Source organism: Coptis chinensis, chromosome 2 (genome assembly GCF_015680905.1).
Source record: "Coptis chinensis isolate HL-2020 chromosome 2, ASM1568090v1, whole genome shotgun sequence".
In the NCBI taxonomy this organism is placed as follows: domain Eukaryota; kingdom Viridiplantae; phylum Streptophyta; class Magnoliopsida; order Ranunculales; family Ranunculaceae; genus Coptis; species Coptis chinensis.
Window position 1 is genome coordinate 12,584,440 of NC_141457.1, and position 19,071 is coordinate 12,603,510.

Sequence of the window (19,071 nt, forward strand, 5' to 3'; positions counted from 1 at the left end):
GATAAACATCATCTTGAGCAAACTCTCGAGATCGAAAAACAACATTCTACCAAGATGAAGAAGTTTTTTGACGACACCTCAGCTATGAATGAAAAATTGTCCGCATCTTATCAGTCTATGGAGAAAGAACTTACTCAAACCAAAACCGCCTTTGCTACTGAAAAAACTGCCTGGACGACTCGACAAAACAATCTCGAAGTTGAACTGGAAAAAGCCCATGCCCAAGTTGCTTCATATGCTGCCAATATGGAATATGTGGCCGAGACCATGAGAAGCTTACGGAGATACATTCCTGACGATGTTGCCGAAGAGAAAGGGCTAGATTCTAACACTGAAATCGAGTTGCCCTCCGAACCTGCTAATACCGATGCTGTAGATTATACCCTTCATGTAAATGATGTTGTTGGGACTGGCGACCCAGAGATATCTACTCCACCTTTTAATCCTGACACTTTCATTAGTACTCCTAGTGCTGATCTCGACATCCTTCTTAGAGCAAAGAAAGCTGATTTGAAGCCCAACGAGGATCTTACTCCACTTTAATTTGTTGTCTTATTACTCTGTCACTGTAATCTTGATACAATGATCCATTTATTTTTTGTCCACGATCCCGATGACAAGCTTTAAATGTTGATTCTGATTTAAACCTTCTTTTGTAATCTTTCTAAAACTCCTTTTGATATGTGAACAAAATATCTTTTTGCCTTCTATAAATTCCTCTTGCATACAACACTTATGATATTTACCACCTTTAAACAGTAAATAAACTCCTATTCTCTAACATGTATATAAATTTTAAACCAAGTTTCAATACCCTTCCAACTAAAAGAAGTATCGATCCTTATCATATAATTATATAGTTTTAAAACGAGTTTCGATACCCCTCCAACTAAAAGAAGTATCGATCCTTATCATATATTTATATATTTAAAACGAGTTTCGATACTCCTCCAACTAAAAGAAGTATCGATACTTATCATATACTTATATATTTAAAACGAGTTTCGATACCCCTCCAACTAAAAGAAGTATCGATACTTATCATATATTTATATATTTAAAACGAGTTTCAATACCCCTCCAACTAAAAGAAGTATCGATCCTTATCATATATTTATATATTTAAAACAAGTTTCGATACCCTTCCAACTAAAAGAAGTATCGATACTTATCATATACTTATATATTTAAAACGAGTTTCGATACCCCTCCAACTAAAAGAAGTATCGATACTTATCATATATTTATATTTTTAAAACGAGTTTCGATACCCCTCCAACTAAAAGAAGTATCGATACTTATCATATACTTATATAGTTGTAAAATGAGTTTCGATACCCCTCTAACTAAAAGAAGTATCGATACTTATCATATATTTATATATTTAAAACAAGTTTCAATACCCCTCTAACTAAAAGAAGTATCAATCCTTATCATATATTTATATATTTAAAACGAGTTTCGATACCCCTCCAACTAAAAGAAGTATCGATACTTATCATATACTTATATATTTAAAACGAGTTTCAATACCCCTCCAACTGAAAGAGGTATCGATACTTATCATATATTTATATTTTTAAAACGAGTTTCGATATCCCTCCAACTAAAAGAAGTATCGATACTTATCATATACTTATATAGTTTTAAAACGAGTTTCGATACCCCTCCAACTAAAAGAAGTATCGATACTTATCATATATTTATATACTTAAAACGAGTTTCGATACCCCTCCAACTAAAAGAAGTATCGATACTTATCATATACTTATATATTTATAACGAGTTTCGATACCCCTCCAATTAAAAGAAGTATCGATACTTATCATATATTTATATTTTTAAAACGAGTTTCAATACCCCTCCAACTAAAAGAAGTATCGATACTTATCATATACTTATACATTTAAAACGAAATTCGATACCCCTCCAACTAAAAGTAGTATCGATACTTATCATATACTAAAAAATTTCAAACGAGTTTCGATACCACTCCTACTAAAAGTAGTATTGATACTTATCATATAATATTATTCTTTGGCATGCATTTATTATAACAATTAAATATTCTATTGACTCACAAAGTACAGGCTCAAATACCAATATTGTTTGTACTAAACCACGTTATTAAACTTTACACAAACATCTCTCAAACCTCTGACTGTCCCATGCACATACAACGAATAAAACAGCTTTTTTGTACCTCTTCCTCGTTTTCATGCCCACCTACCATTAGTACTTCTCTTTTTCTTATCAAATCCTTAATAAACAAACTTTTTCATCCTACTATTTCTTCTATAAAACGCCTTACAATCTTTGCATTTTAACATACAACTTTCACACTCTTCACTAATTTTCTTACAAATAACACCATGATTGCCCATTCTTTCTTCCTTATTATTCTGGCCATTACTATGGTTTTACCCAATCATTCTGACCACTCTCCCTCTTCCCCAGAACGCTGGTCTGATTGCAACACCACTGACCTTTCTGATGAGGAAGAGCAGTCAGAAGAAGAGCCTAAAGAAGAAGAAGAAAACAAAAACAAAGAAACTGATAAGGAAGAAAATGAAAATGCCCCTAGCGATGAATGGTTGAAAGATCCCCATTGTAATGACTATGCCAAAGATAACGAAGATGATAATGAAGAAACTCCCAATATTTACTCTGATGAAGATGATGGTGAAGATGGTGATAATGAAGATGAAGATGAAGATGACGATGAAAATTATGATTAACTTTGTTTCTTACATTTTATCTTCTATTGAAACCTGTGATAGGCTGCTTCGCCTACCCTTGCTCTCTTTCTAATGAAATATTATCGTACTATCTCTGATACTAGTTTCCTTAATTACTAATATTTGCTTCTGTTTTCGACATAAAAATAAATGTATGTCGATATTCAACACTCGACATCCACATTATATTTAAATATTATTCCTAAAAACATACCTTACTTCATCCGTATTCTGGCGTCGATCAATCAACCCCATGTATTCCATATCTCCTCCATTCACCTTTATGCTCAAATTTAGATTTTATTGACCTGAACATGCATGTATGCCAAGAACAGGATTTTATTGACTTGGTATCGAGATGAGGATCTACAGATCACCAGGATTTTATTGACCTGACCTCGCATTTCTGCCAAGAACAGGATTTTATTTACCTGAACTCGCATTGCTGCCAAGAACAGGATTTTATTGACCTGGTATCGAGATGAGGATCTACAGATCACCAGGATTTTATTGACCTGAACTCGCATTTCTGCCAGGAACAAGATTTTATTGACCTGGTATCGAGATGAGGATCTATAGATCACCAGGATTTTATTGACCTGAACTCGCATTTCGGCTAAGAACAGGATTTTATTAACCTGGTATCGAGATGAGGATCTACAGATCACTAGGATTTTATTGACCTGAACTCACATTTCTGCCAAGAACAGAATTTTATTTACCTGAACTCGCATTGCTGCTAAGAACAAAATTTTATTGACCTGGTATCGAGATGAGGATCTACAGATCACCAGGATTTTATTGACCTAAACTCGCATTTCTACCAATAACAGGATTTTATTGACCTGGTATCGAGATGAGGATCTATAGATCACCAGGATTTTATTGACCTGAACTCGCATTTCTACCAAGAACAGGATTTTATTGACCTGGTATCGAGATGAGGGTCTACAGATCACCAGGATTTTATTGACTTGAACTCGCATTTCTGCCAAAAACAGGATTTTATTGACCTGGTATCGAGATGATGATCTACAGATCACCAGGATTTTATTGACCTAAACTCGCATTTCTGCCAAGAACAGGATTTTATTTACATGAACTCGCATTGCTGCCAAGAACAGGATTTTATTGACCTGGTATCGAGATGAGGAACTACAGATCACCAGGATTTTATTGACCTGAACTCGCATTTCTGCCAAGAACAGGATTTTATTGACCTGGTATCGAGATGAGGATCTACAGATCACCAGGATTTTATTGACTGAACTTCGCATTTCGCCAAGAACAGGATTTTATTGACCTGGTATCGAGATAAAGATCTACAGATCACCAGGATTTTATTGACCTGAACTCGCATTTCTGCCAAGAACAGGATTTTATTAACCTGAACTCGCATTGCTGCTAAGAATAGGATTTTATTGACCTGGTATCGAGATGAGGATCTACAGATCACCAGGATTTTATTGACCTGAACTCGCATTTCTGCCAAGAACAGGATTTTATTGACCTGCAATCAATCATATAACTCCATATATACAAATACTTACTATGACAATATCTTTATTGAATGTATAACCTTGATACCAAATACTACATCATGATACTTGAAATGTCCTTTATTGGTAAAATGCTTTCAAATTGCTTACATTTTGAGGCTTTGGTAATATTACACCTTCAACCGTTTTTAAGTAATAAGCTCCATTTACTCCAACCTTGTGAATGATGTAAGGCCCCTCCCAGCTTGCCGCTAGTTTGCCAACCCCTTTTTCTTTAATTGCTTGAGTGACCTCTTTCAATACCAAGTTACCCTCCTGAATATGCCTTTCTCTAACTTTCTTGTTGAAAGCTTTTCTCAGCTGCCTATGATAGGAATCGAGTTTTACCCTTGCTTGATCCCTTGTCTCCTCGAGACTGAGCACTTCTGAAGCCATTTTTTCATCATTCTAACCGCTCTTTATCATCCTTGTTTTTTATGTCGATACCACCATTTCAGCTGGCGTTACCACCTCCATATCATATGCCAAAGTGAAAGGCAACTCCCCCATGGCTGTTCGAGGTGTTGTTATATAAGCCCACAAAACGTTATTTAGTTCATCCACCCAAAGACCCTTCTTGTCTTCTAGTTTTTTCTTGATATTATCCATAATGGTCTTATTTGTTGCCTTTGTTTGCCCATTACCCTGAGCATAGTATGGCGCCGATGTGAAATGTTTAACCATGTAAGATTCCAAAAAAACTTTCACCTTTCCTCCTTCGAACTGCGGCCCATTATCTGATATAATAGCATATGGCAACCCATATCGACATATGACTCGTTCAAAAAGGAAATTTATGACATCCTTTTCTTTGATATGCTGCAGAGCTATGGCTTCAACCCACTTTGTAAAATAATCTATGACTGCCAATATGAACCTTCTTTTACCTCTCCCTGGTGTAAGCGGTCCTACAATATCCATCCCCCATAGAGCAAAAGGCCATGGGTTTGAAACACAATGTAACTCTTCAGCCGGAACATGTATGGCTTTCCCATGGATTTGGCATTTTACACACTTTTTTGCATATCGAAGGCAGTCCCTTCGCATTTGAGGCCAGAAATATCCCTGTCTCGTGATTTTATTTGCCAACGATCTACCAACTGAATGGTTTCCACACTCGCCTTCGTGAAGCTCTGCAATGATTAGCTGCACCTCCTCATACGATATGCATTTCAAATGTGGCCCTCCAGGATTCTTTCGATATAACTCATTATCAACCAATACATATCTTTGGGTGCCCGACCTAATTCTTCTAGCCTCATTTTTATTCTCCACTACTTTTCCCTCTGCTAGATATGAAATATATGCTTCCATCCATAACGCCCCCAGTGTATCAATTTCCATGACTTCTTGCTGGTCGATGTCGATGCTAGGCTTTTTTTGCGACTCCGATATATCAGTAGTCACGACCCTCCGTGTTTTCTAGCATCGCTGCCACATATGTTATGGCATCCGCATGCCTATTCTCATTTCTGTTGAGATGTTGAAATCTTATTTTACTGAAATACTTCAACTTGGATTTTATAAAATTCAAATAATCCACCATATTTTCACATCTTACTGAGTATCCCCCATTGATCTGACTTACCACGAGCATCGAGTCACTAAAAATCGACAATTCTTTAACATTGAGAGACTTAGCCATCTCGAGCCTAGCTATTAAAGCTTCATATTCAGCCTCATTGTTGGATGCATGAAAACCCAACGTTATTGCTGTCTCGAGCCTTTGATTTTCAGGAGTAACCAACACCACTCCAATGCCACAACCTTTTCCTCCAAAGGATCCATCGACAAATAGTCTCCAACCATTCGTTCCAGCCCATGGATCATCTGCATCGATAACATCTTCATTGAAGCATTGCAAATTCCTCTTCTTCCATACCCCAACTGGCATCCTCAGATGGAAAATCAGCCAGAAAATCAGCTAATATCTGACTCTTTTCTGATACACGGTTTCGATATTCGACTCCAAATTCATTTATGAGTACAGACCATTTAGACATCCTTCCTGACTTCGCTGTCCTTGCCATAATTTGCTTTAACGGAAGATTCGTCATCATTATCACTGAATGTGCTTGAAAATATGGTTTTAACCTCTAAGATGAGAATAATAGCGCCAGAGCATATTTTTCTAGCATTGAATATCGAGTCTCAGCCTCGAGCATTGTTTTACTTTGAAAATACACTGGTCTTTCCAACCCACCTTCAACTTTCACTAAGACAGAACTTATAGCGAAATCTGATACAGCCAAATAAAGGAGCAAACTTTCTCCCTCCTCTGGCTTTGTTAGAGTCGGTACTTCTTGGAGATATTTCTTTAATTCAAAAAATGCTTCTTCACACTCTTCATTCCAACAAAATTTGACATTCTTTTTGAGCAACTTAAAAAGTGGCTTACAGCAATCAGAAGTTCTGGAGATGAACCTATTTAGCGCCGCGATCCTTCCCATCAACCTTTGTATTTGCTTTTGGGTTGTTGGTGACGGCATTTGCTGAAGTGCTCGTATTTTATTAGGATTAGCATCGATACCCCGCTTCGTAACGATATAACCCAAAAACTTGCCCGAGCTGACCCCGAATGTACATTTTTCCGGATTAAGCTTCATATTAAACTCTCTCAGTATTCTGAATACAGTACCGAGGTCCTTTATATGATCTCCCGTTTTCATAGACTTAATGACCATGTCATCAATATAGACCTCGACAATACATTTGATAAGTTTTTTGAACATCTTCTCCACTAATCTTTGGTACGTGGCTCCAGCATTCTTTAAACCAAATGGCATTCTGATGAAACAGTATATTCCTCCATTGACTACAAATACCGTTTTTAACAAATCTAGTACAGCCATTAGAATCTGAAAATATCCTGAATAACCATCACAAAAACTAATCAACTCGAAACCAACAGTTCGGTCCACCAACTCGTCAATTCGAGGCATAGGATAATGATCCTTTGGACACTTTCTATTTACATCAGTAAAGTCGACACAGATCCGAACTCTACCATCTTTCTTGGGCACAACCACTATATTTGCTACCTATTCAGAATGCTCGACTTCTTTGATGATGTTATTATCTAACATCTTTTGTATCTCTGCTTGCACCGCTTCTTCGTATATTGGTCTCACCTTTCTGTGCTTTTGATGTATTGGAGTTGCGTTTTCTTCCATATTTAACTTGTGCGTACAGATATCTGGATCAATACCAGTGAGATCTGACATCGACCATGCAAAAGCATCCTGATTCTCCTTTAAAAAGACTACCAACTCCTTTCTTATATTTTTATCCATTTCTATACCAATGAACGTATGACGTTCACTTTCTCCTATCCCGATATTAATCCTTTCCACCGCTTCTATTGTTTTTATTTCCCATGGTTGCTCCTCATGTTGTTTCAGCTCTTGAGTGAACTTTACCTCGCCCTCAGATTCCGCATATTGATGTCGGCAGGTGAAGTTTGTTGTAACTGCTATGTAGAGTTTTCCACGACGCCCCCCAGTATCTTGGGATTTACCCTTCATCATTCCCTTTACTGTAACAAAATTACACTTTTCTGATTCTGACTGATCACCTAATCTCATGTAAACCAGATATGGTTGGGAATCTTAAAACTTGATAAAATGTACTAGGAACAACACGCATTTTATGTATCCATTTCCTTCCTAATATAGCATTATGATTAGACTGGTGCTTGATGACCACAAATTTTGTCATCACCGTTTGAGGCCCCGCTCTTACTCGCAATTTTATCTCTGCAACTGGTCTGGTACACGTTTCATTAAACCTATACAAACTGAACTTCGGGGGCTTTAAATGTGACTCATCGAAACCAATTCTGCTAAACACCTTCCAAAATAGAATATTAACTGAACTACCACAGTCCACTAATATCTTCTGTACATCATAACCCGAAATACGCAAAGTGATTAGCAAAGCATTATCATGTGGTAACATTACCTTGGACAAATCTTCCGGTACGAACATGATTGCCCCTGGAACACTAGCCGATATCGGTTCTTTGGCTCATCGCTCATACGGGTACCGCTCGATATTGACCTCGAAAGCACTTCTTTTTTGACCGTTGAGATCTTCCTTATCTTATCTCGAACAATCTTTTTTTCTCGAGGAATTTCCCCGATGAATCATGTTTATTACCCCAAAGGCTTCTCTCAGATTATCATTGCCGTCTCTGGCTGGATATCCGCCTCAAACTCTCTCGACTTTCCATCTTTCATTAGCCTTGTCTATTTCCTTAACTAACTGGAGACATCTATTTGTCTCATGGTTCTCGACCTTGTGAAACTGACAATACGGCTTCCCCTTTATTTCTCTTAGAGTGTATTTTGGCCACACAACAAAATCTTCCTTTTCTATTCTTCACAAAATATCTTCTGGGGTAGAATTCAGAGCTATAAAGTTACTAGGATCGAGTTCCTCTCTCAAAGTCTTATCATATTTCCGTCTCTGTTGTGGCTGATTATCTCGATTAGAGTAATCGTCTTGAGGTCTCTTATTCTCTGACCTCAAGGAATCTTGTCCTTCATGGCGATCCTTATTATCCTTATCTTTTTTCCCCACATCGGTTACTTGTAAAACTGCCTGCGTATTGGCAGTTCTCAACCCCTCTTCTACTAATAGATCTCTATCGACCTTGTCATACAACTCCTGCAATGTTTTAACCTGTTTTCTCAGTAAATACTTATGCATAAAAGATCCCGGCATTAATCCCCGCTTTGAAACGCTATGACATACCGGCCATTTTTCAATTCATCTAACCTTTCCACCGACCGTGGTCTCAAATTGAACCTTGTTAAGAAATCCTTCATAGATTCTTTCTTTGCTTGCTTTAACTGAAACAAAGCCGACACCTGCTTAGGTTTCACCCTCTGGTGACCGTAATTAGTTAGGAACCTTTCTTCAATTTCTCTAAAGCTTGAGATTGACCCCTTTGGAATTGTACAGAACCACTTTAAAGCTTTGCCTTTTAAGCTTGATGAAAAAGATCGACATAGTACAGTATCCCAATATTCGGTACCCTGATATATTGAGAACTAATGTTGGTAACTAAAAAGATAGTCCATTGGATCCGTAGCTCCTTCATATTGGCTTAATTTTGGATTCTTAAACTTCGGAGGTAACGAAGCCCTCTCTATCTCTTTATTTAATGGATTTCTACCGACATCATCTGCTAGCTTCCTTATCAATGCTGATACTTTTTCTAACAACTGATCTCCTAACTGTTTCGACATCATTTCTTGCACCATTTCCTTTGTAACTAGTACTTTTCCTTCTTCCTCTTTGGCTACTGTCGGTGTTGTTCTTGCCACCGATTGTACTTCTCCAATATGACTCCTTCTTCTCTCCTCTAAATAACTTTTTCGCACTATTGGAGTTTCTGAACTCAATTCTTCATCACCCTTCTCATACCTAGCGTCTTCAGCATGCTTTTCCTTCTCTTCCCTTATTAGTTTATTCTCAGCCATTAACATCTGATTCTGTTTTTCAAAATCATTCATCATTCTCAACAAATCTTTCAATGACACTTCTTTCTCTTGTATCTCCTCTACTTCTTCTATCATCCTACTAGTGGATCTTCAAGTTCTTCTCTCCTCATTCTTAGATATAGCCTGAGAAGTGTTTCCCTCATTAACCATCATTGCCTTATTTGCTGTAGCACGTTTTGGAGGCATTCTGATTACTCTTTCTAACCAAAAAACTTCAATTAATGGATTCAACCAAAGAAAAAGACAACGAGAAATCACAGTCGCGATCTTTGTCTTTGAACCCAGACGACGCCAATGTAGTGCTCTAAGAAATTAATCATTATTAACAGTAATGAATTGCTAAGATGAAATATCAAGATTGAAATCGAGTTGAAATAATATTTGTTCTTGAATAATAATATCGGTTACAATTTTCTCTTTTTTTCTCTCTCTTACTCTCAGTTTTCCATTTTGTTGTAATGATCTCCAATGAATTAATTTTTTTCTTGCTAGTCTATTTATAGTTCTTTTATAATAGTTTGGACCAATCCCCTCTTGACATGTGTCCATCCTCTTCTTCTTTTTTCCTTTTTCCGCCAACATATCAATTGTAATACAAAATATCGATAATAATCGCTGAAATATCGAATTGACGATATTTGCCCACGACAGTATCAACCAAATGGATATGATGCGTTTCTTGCCTCGTGCTTTCCCTACCACCCTGCGCCCTCAAAATGGTAAGTAATTTTCATCAAAATATCCACATTTTTAATCACTAATCTCTAACAATCACAACACGTGCCACACTAAAGAGGGAAAATTGATAGTTACTGCAACGATATGGTTTAAAACTCTCATAATTATGAAAGAAAGTAAGAAACTAAATAATTTAGTTCATGAAGCCAAACTTACTGCTCGACTGAAGTTTGAAAAAATCTAGAGCTGAAAGAAACTAATAGGTCTTTCAGATAATATACAGTCAGAAAGTCATTAGCCGATAAATGGTGTTCTTTAAAAGGTTGGCCAGTAATCCCAAAATATGAGCAAATCATTTGAAATCCTATATTCTGTTGGAGAATATGACCTTTGCCTTGGCTGAAGATCTCTCAAATTGCATCATCTTCTCCACTGCATGCAACTTTTCATCCTGCGAGAGAGCTGGTTTCGTCCATTGGATCTTAAAGGTCTTAAGCATTGAAGAGTTCTGCAAGACGAACTGTATAAATTGCAATTCACGTTGTCCTCCCATGAATCCAACTAATACCACGTATTCAAGGCGACCGAAAATCTTCTTTTCCTTTTGTAGTAGTGCTTCCCAAAAGGTTTTTTCATATAAAAGCAGAGACTGGCCACTCCAGACGACCTACGAATGAAAAAAATAAATAAACATATACATCAATTTTAATCTCATAATAGACCAAAAAAAAATGAAGTTTGGACGTTCGCAAAATTTTCTAGTAGGAGACTTACAGTAATATCCAATACCTCCAGACGTGGTGAGCTTCTGCACAAGCATAGAACGGCCACAATTTGTTTCATATCTTGAAAGTTGACAAATAATTTGAGATATCTGAGAAGATCAAAATCAATAGCTAATCTCTTTGGTGCAGTATCCATTGACAGAAACTGGGCAACAGCAATAACAGACAAGAACCAGTTTAGCAAACAAGTATGTTTAAAAGTTTAATTTGGTCCATGAAAATATGTTACCTCCAGGAAGGGATGACGTATAACCATGCATCGAACTCCACTAAGCCCTCCCAGAACATCATCTAGCTTGCACACTATAGTAGTGGGCCCAGAGCCAGAAGGCCGCCTTGTGGCGAGGGTTGCAATTCCTACATTTGGCGTGTTTCGCCAATTGATGCTCTCAAAAACCCCACACAGACGAACCGTTTTAAGATTTGGAGCGCTAATGTTGAAACAGGTTAAAGATTCACAATTCCAGATACTCAGCCTTCGGAGAAGTGGAATCTTGGCAACCAGATTTTCAAAAGACTGATTGGTTATGGTCACAAAAACAAGTTCAAGATCAGTAAGATTTCTAAATCCTTTGTATTGAGTTGGTAAATTCAGTATGCATCCTTGCAACTTCAATTTGCACAATGTCTGGCACGAAAAGAGACATGTTGGCACATCATAGACGGGGCTCCTGTATTCATTGAACTTGAGAACCAAGTGCTTCACGTTTTTTCTCTGTAAAACTAGAATCCATTCATCAACATACGGACATTCCTTTTCCACGAATTCGTTGACTTCAAATTTTGAAATCATACCATTGTGAAGACGGAGAATATTATTCACAAAATTCACAAGATCAATAAATTGAGGGTCAAATACAAGATTGGGCATGGACATCCATTTGTACCTCCAACTTCTTGATAACCAACTTGTCTTCACAGCTTCTCTTATCGGCATAAACTGAAATATTTCATCGATTATTTCTATAGGCAAAGTGCTAATCCTATCCAAACTCTCAAAGCTAGCTTTCTTCTCGATATGGACAACATCACTCGCCATAATATACTCTGGAAAAAAACTTCTTTTCTCTTCTTGAGAAAAAACGTATGGCCTAATATATATATACCACTTGCCAGTTGGGCCACCGTTTTAGCAGAGTTGCACCCATGCAACTCTTTAGTCAAATCTCATATGCCAACTTCTTTCATAGTTGAGCTTTCTTCAGTGTGAATAGACAAGATTGAAAAAAAAAAAATGGGTGCGACTGGAAAGGTTATCAAATTATATTGCATAGGAACAGTGGACACAAAGATGGACGAGCTTAAATATCTGGCTAATTCAGTTCGATCCAATCTTGGAACCTTTTCCAACAACTCTTGTTTCAAGGCACGTCTATTTCTAACGTACGTACTTTATAATTTATATTGAGTTCGTCTACCACGAGGATATCCCTATAGGGACGCCAGCCAGAGACCGTTGGATCCGAGATCTAACGGTCCGAAAATCAAAAACAAATCCATATTCTCTCTTTTTTTTTGTTTTTGATTTTCGGACCGTTGGATCGGATCCAACGGTCTCGAAACACTCATCCCTATAGGGATATCCTCGTGGTAGCCCATTTCAAAATTATTCTAGTGCAACATTTAATTAAGTTTTATAATTGCAGGTACAAGTGACTGTTGTTGATGTTTCATGTAGTCATCATAATAAGGAAACAAATGGGTTTGGTGATTTTCCATTTGTTAATAAAAACGAGCTTCTGTCTCACCATTTTGGACCAGAAGAGAAACAACCAGATGACAGAGGGGAAGCAATAGCAATAATGACAAAAGCATTAAAAAACTTCCTTAAGAAAGCTAATGAGGATCAAGGTCTTGGTGGTGTGATTGGCTTAGGTGGCAGTGGAGGAACATCTTTGATATCCACTGCTTTAAAAACTCTTCCAATTGGAGTGCCTAAAGTTATTGTGTCGACTGTAGCTAGTGGTAATACTGAACCTTATATCGGAACCTCAGATTTGATTCTGTTTCCCTCTGTGGTTGATATTTGTGGGATTAACAGTGTTAGTCGGGTCGTGTTGTCTAATGCTGGGGCTGCTGTGGCTGGAATGGTTATTGGGAGAGTTTCGGGATTTAGAGAGACTACTAGGAAAAATGAAAAACTCACTGTTGGTATAACTATGTTTGGTGTTACAACTTCTTGTGTAAATGTTGTCAAGGAAAGGCTAGAGAAAGAAGGTTATGAGACGATGGTGTTCCATGCGACTGGAGTTGGTGGCAGGGCTTTGGAGGATCTTGTTAAAGGAGGATTCATACAGGTACAAGAGTTACATACTATAGTTGAAACATGTATTATTTTAACTTTCTAGAGCGAGTGTTTTTTGGTTTGGTAGAATTAGTTAACTTTTGAATTTGCAGTATCAAGTAGCTGCAAGTCCGCGAGATGAATCCTACTTACTACTTACTACATATATGACCAATCTACCAATTTCCTAGGTTACATGGACACGCCATATTTTGAAAAAAATCCGTGTCGGATACGTATCCACGTGTCCGTGTCGAATCATGTTCCTAGGAGATTCATCTTTAATCAAATTTAGTCTCTTGTCATATTATCCAAACTTAAAAGCTGTTCATTATTACTTGAAGTAAACGGAGAGGATGAAGATGATATTTTTTTTTTCACAATAATCTGAAGCCCCGGTGCTCTAAAACATATTTGACTTCAAATTTTATCAGCTCTGTTTAACTAGATTATTAAGTTTTCTGGATTATTTTCTCTTTGATATAAAAATCAGACTTGAGAACTTGCTTGCTTGTAGTTCTTTATTGGTTAACTTTGTTTTTTGTGTACGTACAAGGGTTTGTCTTTGCACGTCTATATGACTTGAGGAGTTACAAGTTAACACTCACTCAACCTATTTTTGGTGTTCAGAATTGTTGTAGATTATATTTTCAATTTCCCATTATGTGTATGGTAAGTAGTTACCTTATCATATTTGGAACCTGAGTCAAGGCTAGCATAGTGGCCCATTTAGCAATTTTGACTTTGACTCAGATCAAGCTTTTCATGGCTTCCAAGAATTTGTTATGTTTTCTCCTTGTGGTTCTTTATTCATTCAAAGCACTGATTTTTTACTCCTTTTTATTTTATTTTATTAGGGTGTTTTGGATATCACAACAACAGAAGTTGCAGATTATGTGGTTGGAGGTGTCATGGCCTGTGACAGTTCCCGCTTCGATAGTATCATAGAAAAGAAGGTTCCATTAGTTCTCAGTGTAGGTGCTTTGGATATGGTGAACTTCGGAGCCAAGCATACTATTCCTTCTGAGTTTCACCAAAGAAACATTTATATCCACAATGAGCAGGTGCATAAAGCTTCCTTTTTCGCGTTACTCTATTTTCTTTCTCAATTTACTCGATAGAAAAAACTCAGCAATAGCAGATATGAGCCGTCTATTGAATATTTTAATTTGGCCGACAGTTTCGTCTTAATAAGACAACTTTTCGCCCAAAATATTAATATCTTTGGTGTGACCCATTCAGAGTTCAAAACTGAACCCTGAATATGCTGAGGGATATGATGCTCTGAATTCAATTCTTTTATTCTTCTATTGTCTGATTTGTGTCACAATAAATAATTAGCCTTCCATTGATATAAACAGTGATGCACCTTTTACCAGTTCAATTACCAAAGTAAAAAAAATTGAGTTATCTTTCTCCTCAATGAAGAAAATAAGTTCATCTTGACCTCCAGAAAGTTTGTTGACATTCCTATTTGTATTTGAAACTAAATTGAATCTCCACAGGTTTCGCTCATGCGCACTACAGCAGATGAAAACAAGAAATTTGCCGCCTTTATAGCAGAAAAACTAAACAAGTCAACGTCAAAGGTACATGTGTGCCTTCCACAGAGTGGTATCTCTGCTCTGGATGATTTAGGAAAGCCCTTTTATGATCCTGAGGCTACTTCTACACTTTTAAATGAATTGGAGAGGCTTGTGGAGACAAACGAAGATCGCCAGGTAAAACTAACTGCTCATCCTAAAGCATTTAGTGCGTTTTTTTTCCTTTTATGTCATGCATTGCTGTTTTATGTGTTTTCAAATTCAATTATCTCCATCATGTCTGTCATTTCCTAAAGATACCTATGTTTATTATTTTATTAGATCAAGGCGTTCCCATATCATATTAATGATCCAGAGTTTGCAAATGCATTGGTAGACTCATTCTTAGAGATAAGCCCCGATATTTCCAAAGATTTTGATCCTCGAACGGAAGAGCATCCACGATCTGATCAAGATCTTTGTGGGGAATGCATTTCTAGAAAGGATTTTTCTGGGGGTGGAACCATTTCTTCAACCCCAGTGGATTTTCCTGAAGCAAGACCAGGTTATCTTCTTTTTCAGTTTGGGAAATTTTCTACTCTCTCCTGGTAAAGATATTGGAAAGATAATCTGATGAAGTTTACTCGTGGTGCACCTTTAAAATCTTTATGTTTATTTTGTGATACACTGTTGATAGATGGCTATAACAAGCTACTTTCACGCTTACATATATTCTTCCGCTTGTCCCTACCATCTTTTTGATTGCTTCTACTATTCCTTTTGATGAAGAGGTGGCTGGCTGTTAGTATGTTTGTAAAAAAAAATATGGTCTGTTTGGCTTGTCTGTTTGGCTTGTCTATTTCTTTGTTATTTTAGCTTCGGTGACAACAACTGTCTATTAAATGCATTGCTGGTACCAATCTTGGAAGGTGGTTTGCATCGTGTTGGTTGCCTGTTTAAATATTTTTTCAGTCTACATGTAACCTGGTATTGTCATCTTTTTTATTTTTTGTGTTTGTGCTGTATGTAAAGTAAAATTAGTTTCAATACTTGCCAACTATAGTGTTGATTGTCCGAACAGAAACACTACAAAGAACTAGGGAAATTCTTCAACAGTTGAGACATCAAATAAATAAAGGAATGCCGATAATAGGGGCTGGTGCAGGGACAGGCATATCTGCAAAGTTTGAGGAAGCAGGTGGGGTAGATTTGATAGTCCTGTACAACTCAGGGCGTTTTCGCATGGCAGGGAGGGGTTCTTTGGCGGGTCTATTGCCTTTTGCAGATGCAAATGCAGTGGTACTTGACATGGCTAATGAAGTATTGCCAGTGAGTTTCACCGACACCTTATTTTAGCGCAGTGATTTGATACAGATTGCATGATTTTTCTATTATCAACAGAAAAATCTGAAGATACTTGTAACCAGCCATAAAGGATTGCCTTTAAAGTTAAATTCATATTCTACCAAAATCCTTGTAAATGACGTACCCTTTATTATGGTGACTGTAATATCCTGTTTTTGCTTGATAGGTGGTTCCACCGCCAAAATCTCTAGAAAGAAGATGCAAATTCAGATAAACACCAAAAGTTTTACTGGATATATATACTCCTACTTTGATACAGCTTTTGATTGTAGAACCACCTACAAGTCCTTCCATCATCCCCAGTTTTAGTTGAAATAAATTCACAAAGTTAACAATCACAGCTTTAGGTTCAGTTGAAGGACGACCCGTTTCCGTGAAACTTTAATTGTGGGTTAGTCAGGTTTTGAGTCAAATATGACCCATTTTTATTGCACTGGGTGTAGTAAAACCGACTACTATAGCTATAGCGAGAACATATAGGAAGCTTTTTCTACACGAGCTGCTTCCCTGTTTTTATTTCTAATTTTTATTTTTTTCCAAGTTCATAACTCCCAATAGATTTATAGGTGGTAAAGGAAGTACCAGTTCTTGCTGGTGTGTGCGGGACTGATCCATTCCGCCGAATGGAATACTTTCTCAAGCAGCTGGAATCAATTGGATTTTGTGGGGTGCAGAACTTTCCAACTGTCGGACTTTTTGATGGGAACTTTAGGCAAAACCTTGAAGAAACAGGAATGGGATATAAGTAGGTCACACAAATACTTCGCCTAGATATTACCTTGTCCTCATTACTTATTGAGATATTTTATGTGATTTTCTATAACGAACCTTTTTTTTGCCTTTCATGACTAGCTTGGAGGTTGAAATGATTAGGAAAGCACACAGGATGGGTCTCTTAACAACACCATATGCTTTTAATGAAGACGAAGCCATTTCCATGGCAGAGGCTGGCGCTGATGTTGTGGTGGCGCATATGGGGCTTACAACTTCAGGTTCAATTGGTGCTAAAACAGCAATCTCATTGGAGGATAGTGTTGCTCGCGTGCAAGCTATTGCAGACGCTGCGCATGGAGTTAATTCCAGTATTATAGTACTCTGCCATGGAGGTACATTTGAGAGATTTATGTTTCTTTACATATGCAGGGATGTGCAGTATTTTTCAGTATGTATTGATTCATATTAAACCATGTAACATGGACACGCCATATTTCAAAAAAAATCCGTGTCGTATCCAAGAGTCCATGTCGGACACATATTGTATGTGATATAGCTCAATTTTTCATATTTTGCCGTGTCAGACATTTCGTATCCGTGTTGGATATGGACATACCTATCCGTGTCAATGTAACTTAGGTTTTAAACTGCCATACCATGACATACTGTCATTCTAATATCTCATCCATCAGCTTAGTTGTTCGGTCTATTGAGTAGTCTATCATTTTGATCAGAAAACAGGTATTAGCTGGGTACTTCAAAACAAAATGGTATAATTTTTTTTATTTTCCCATTGAGCTTTCTTTTTCAGATGATTTAAAAACCGTAGTCCCACTACTGTCTTACTGTTCTAATAATCTATTCCTTGCTGTACTTTTAGGGTCTTGACCACTTTTTTTCATTTATATTCTTTCAGTTCATGATCGTATACAATTGAAGTCTAAGCTTCAAATGGATTATGGTTAAACTAGTGTAGAAATACATGTTACAGTTTATCTGGAGCATCATACCACATACTAGATGCGTTTTGGTTCATCAGCTGAATGGGACTCTACAAATTTGTAGTTTCTTCATTACCTTAAAAGACCTCTTTGTGATTCTCAGGTCCTATATCAAGTCCAAGTGACGCAGAATTTGTTTTGAAGAGAACCAAGGAAGTGCGTGGGTTCTATGGTGCATCAAGCTTGGAGAGGCTTCCTGTTGAACAAGCTATAACGAGTACTGTCAAACAATACAAATCCATTTCCATTATGTGAGGCTCAAGCTTTGTGTCTTGTACATCTATTATGTCTTTATTGTTTTCTTCTTTATCACTGACAGTTGTCTCAGTAAATGAAATATTCCTTATATACTATCTTGTGTCGACCGTGTATAAGTTATCCAATAAAATGCTTGTTTAGACTTGAAGTTCCATGCAATGTCACACCCAGCTCTACCGTTCTACATATACTAGTTTACTGAAATCTAAAACCTACCCTCTAGTTGTTGGACCTATTGGTGTCTCGCATGTCATATTAAGTGGATAATATAGAAATGATCATTCTAGGTAAGCAGTATATGTATATCCTGTCATCACAATGGTCGTTGATAGAGTATTACTCTATTGACGACCATGTTATAATGTGTGTCATTATAACATGGTCGTCAATAGAGTAATATTGAGTCACACATGTTACTGTTATAACATGTGTGTCAAAGAATAAGGCAACTAATAGGATGCTCTCACCCGACGCACTGAGTTAGGGCCGAATCAGACCGAATCAGTGCCGATTCAGACTGAGTCACGCACCGAGTTTTATAGTTCCAACCGATTGGCACTGTTTTTCGAGTGTAATTCATCAATTGAGAGATGGAGAAGAAGATCAGAACTCAAGTCGACTGGTTTGTGCTCGGATAGTCAGCTTGTGAGGTGAAAAAGGAATGAGCTTTGGGAAGAAGA

At 37.2% G+C, this 19,071-nt stretch overlaps 2 protein-coding genes across 2 annotated transcripts; one reads left to right on the forward strand and one right to left on the reverse strand.

Annotated features, from left to right (window-relative positions):
• Window positions 1–10,272: 10,272 nt before the first annotated feature.
• LOC147514929 (F-box/FBD/LRR-repeat protein At1g13570-like) lies at window positions 10,273–12,428 on the reverse strand. Its single transcript, XM_086585598.1, has 4 exons — window positions 11,476–12,428; window positions 11,236–11,391; window positions 10,850–11,128; window positions 10,273–10,486 (listed from the first exon to the last, which is right to left on the reverse strand). The coding sequence occupies exons 1-4, from the start codon at window positions 12,283–12,285 to the stop codon at window positions 10,367–10,369; spliced, it is 1,365 nt and encodes a 454-aa protein (XP_086441724.1). The 5' UTR covers window positions 12,286–12,428; the 3' UTR covers window positions 10,273–10,366.
• Window positions 12,429–12,437: 9 nt separating this feature from the next.
• Window positions 12,438–18,543, forward strand: LOC147514930 (TIM-barrel signal transduction protein). The gene is made up of 9 exons (XM_086585594.1): window positions 12,438–12,612; window positions 12,893–13,543; window positions 14,388–14,594; window positions 15,036–15,251; window positions 15,396–15,618; window positions 16,135–16,382; window positions 16,985–17,163; window positions 17,271–17,524; window positions 18,237–18,543. Exons 1-9 carry the CDS (start codon window positions 12,481–12,483, stop codon window positions 18,386–18,388), a joined length of 2,262 nt encoding a protein of 753 aa, XP_086441720.1. The 5' UTR covers window positions 12,438–12,480; the 3' UTR covers window positions 18,389–18,543.
• The last annotated feature ends 528 nt before the right edge of the window (window positions 18,544–19,071 follow it).

What these genes read in the sequence shown, in the direction of transcription:
- LOC147514929 (XM_086585598.1), bottom strand. Translation starts at nt 12,285, where the DNA reads ATGGCGAGTGATGTTGTCCATATCGAGAAGAAAGCTAGCTTTGAGAGT. An exon ending in TACGTCATCCCTTCCTGGAG is followed by an intron (nt 11,392 to 11,475) that starts GTAACATATTTT and finishes GCTGTTGCCCAG; the next exon opens with TTTCTGTCAATGGATACTGC. An exon ending in GATCTTCAGCCAAGGCAAAG is followed by an intron (nt 10,487 to 10,849) that starts GTCATATTCTCC and finishes TTGAGGGCGCAG; the next exon opens with GGTGGTAGGGAAAGCACGAG.
- LOC147514930 (XM_086585594.1), top strand. Translation starts at nt 12,481, where the DNA reads ATGGGTGCGACTGGAAAGGTTATCAAATTATATTGCATAGGAACAGTG. An exon ending in AGACAAACGAAGATCGCCAG is followed by an intron (nt 15,252 to 15,395) that starts GTAAAACTAACT and finishes TTATTTTATTAG; the next exon opens with ATCAAGGCGTTCCCATATCA. An exon ending in GAAACAGGAATGGGATATAA is followed by an intron (nt 17,164 to 17,270) that starts GTAGGTCACACA and finishes TTTCATGACTAG; the next exon opens with CTTGGAGGTTGAAATGATTA.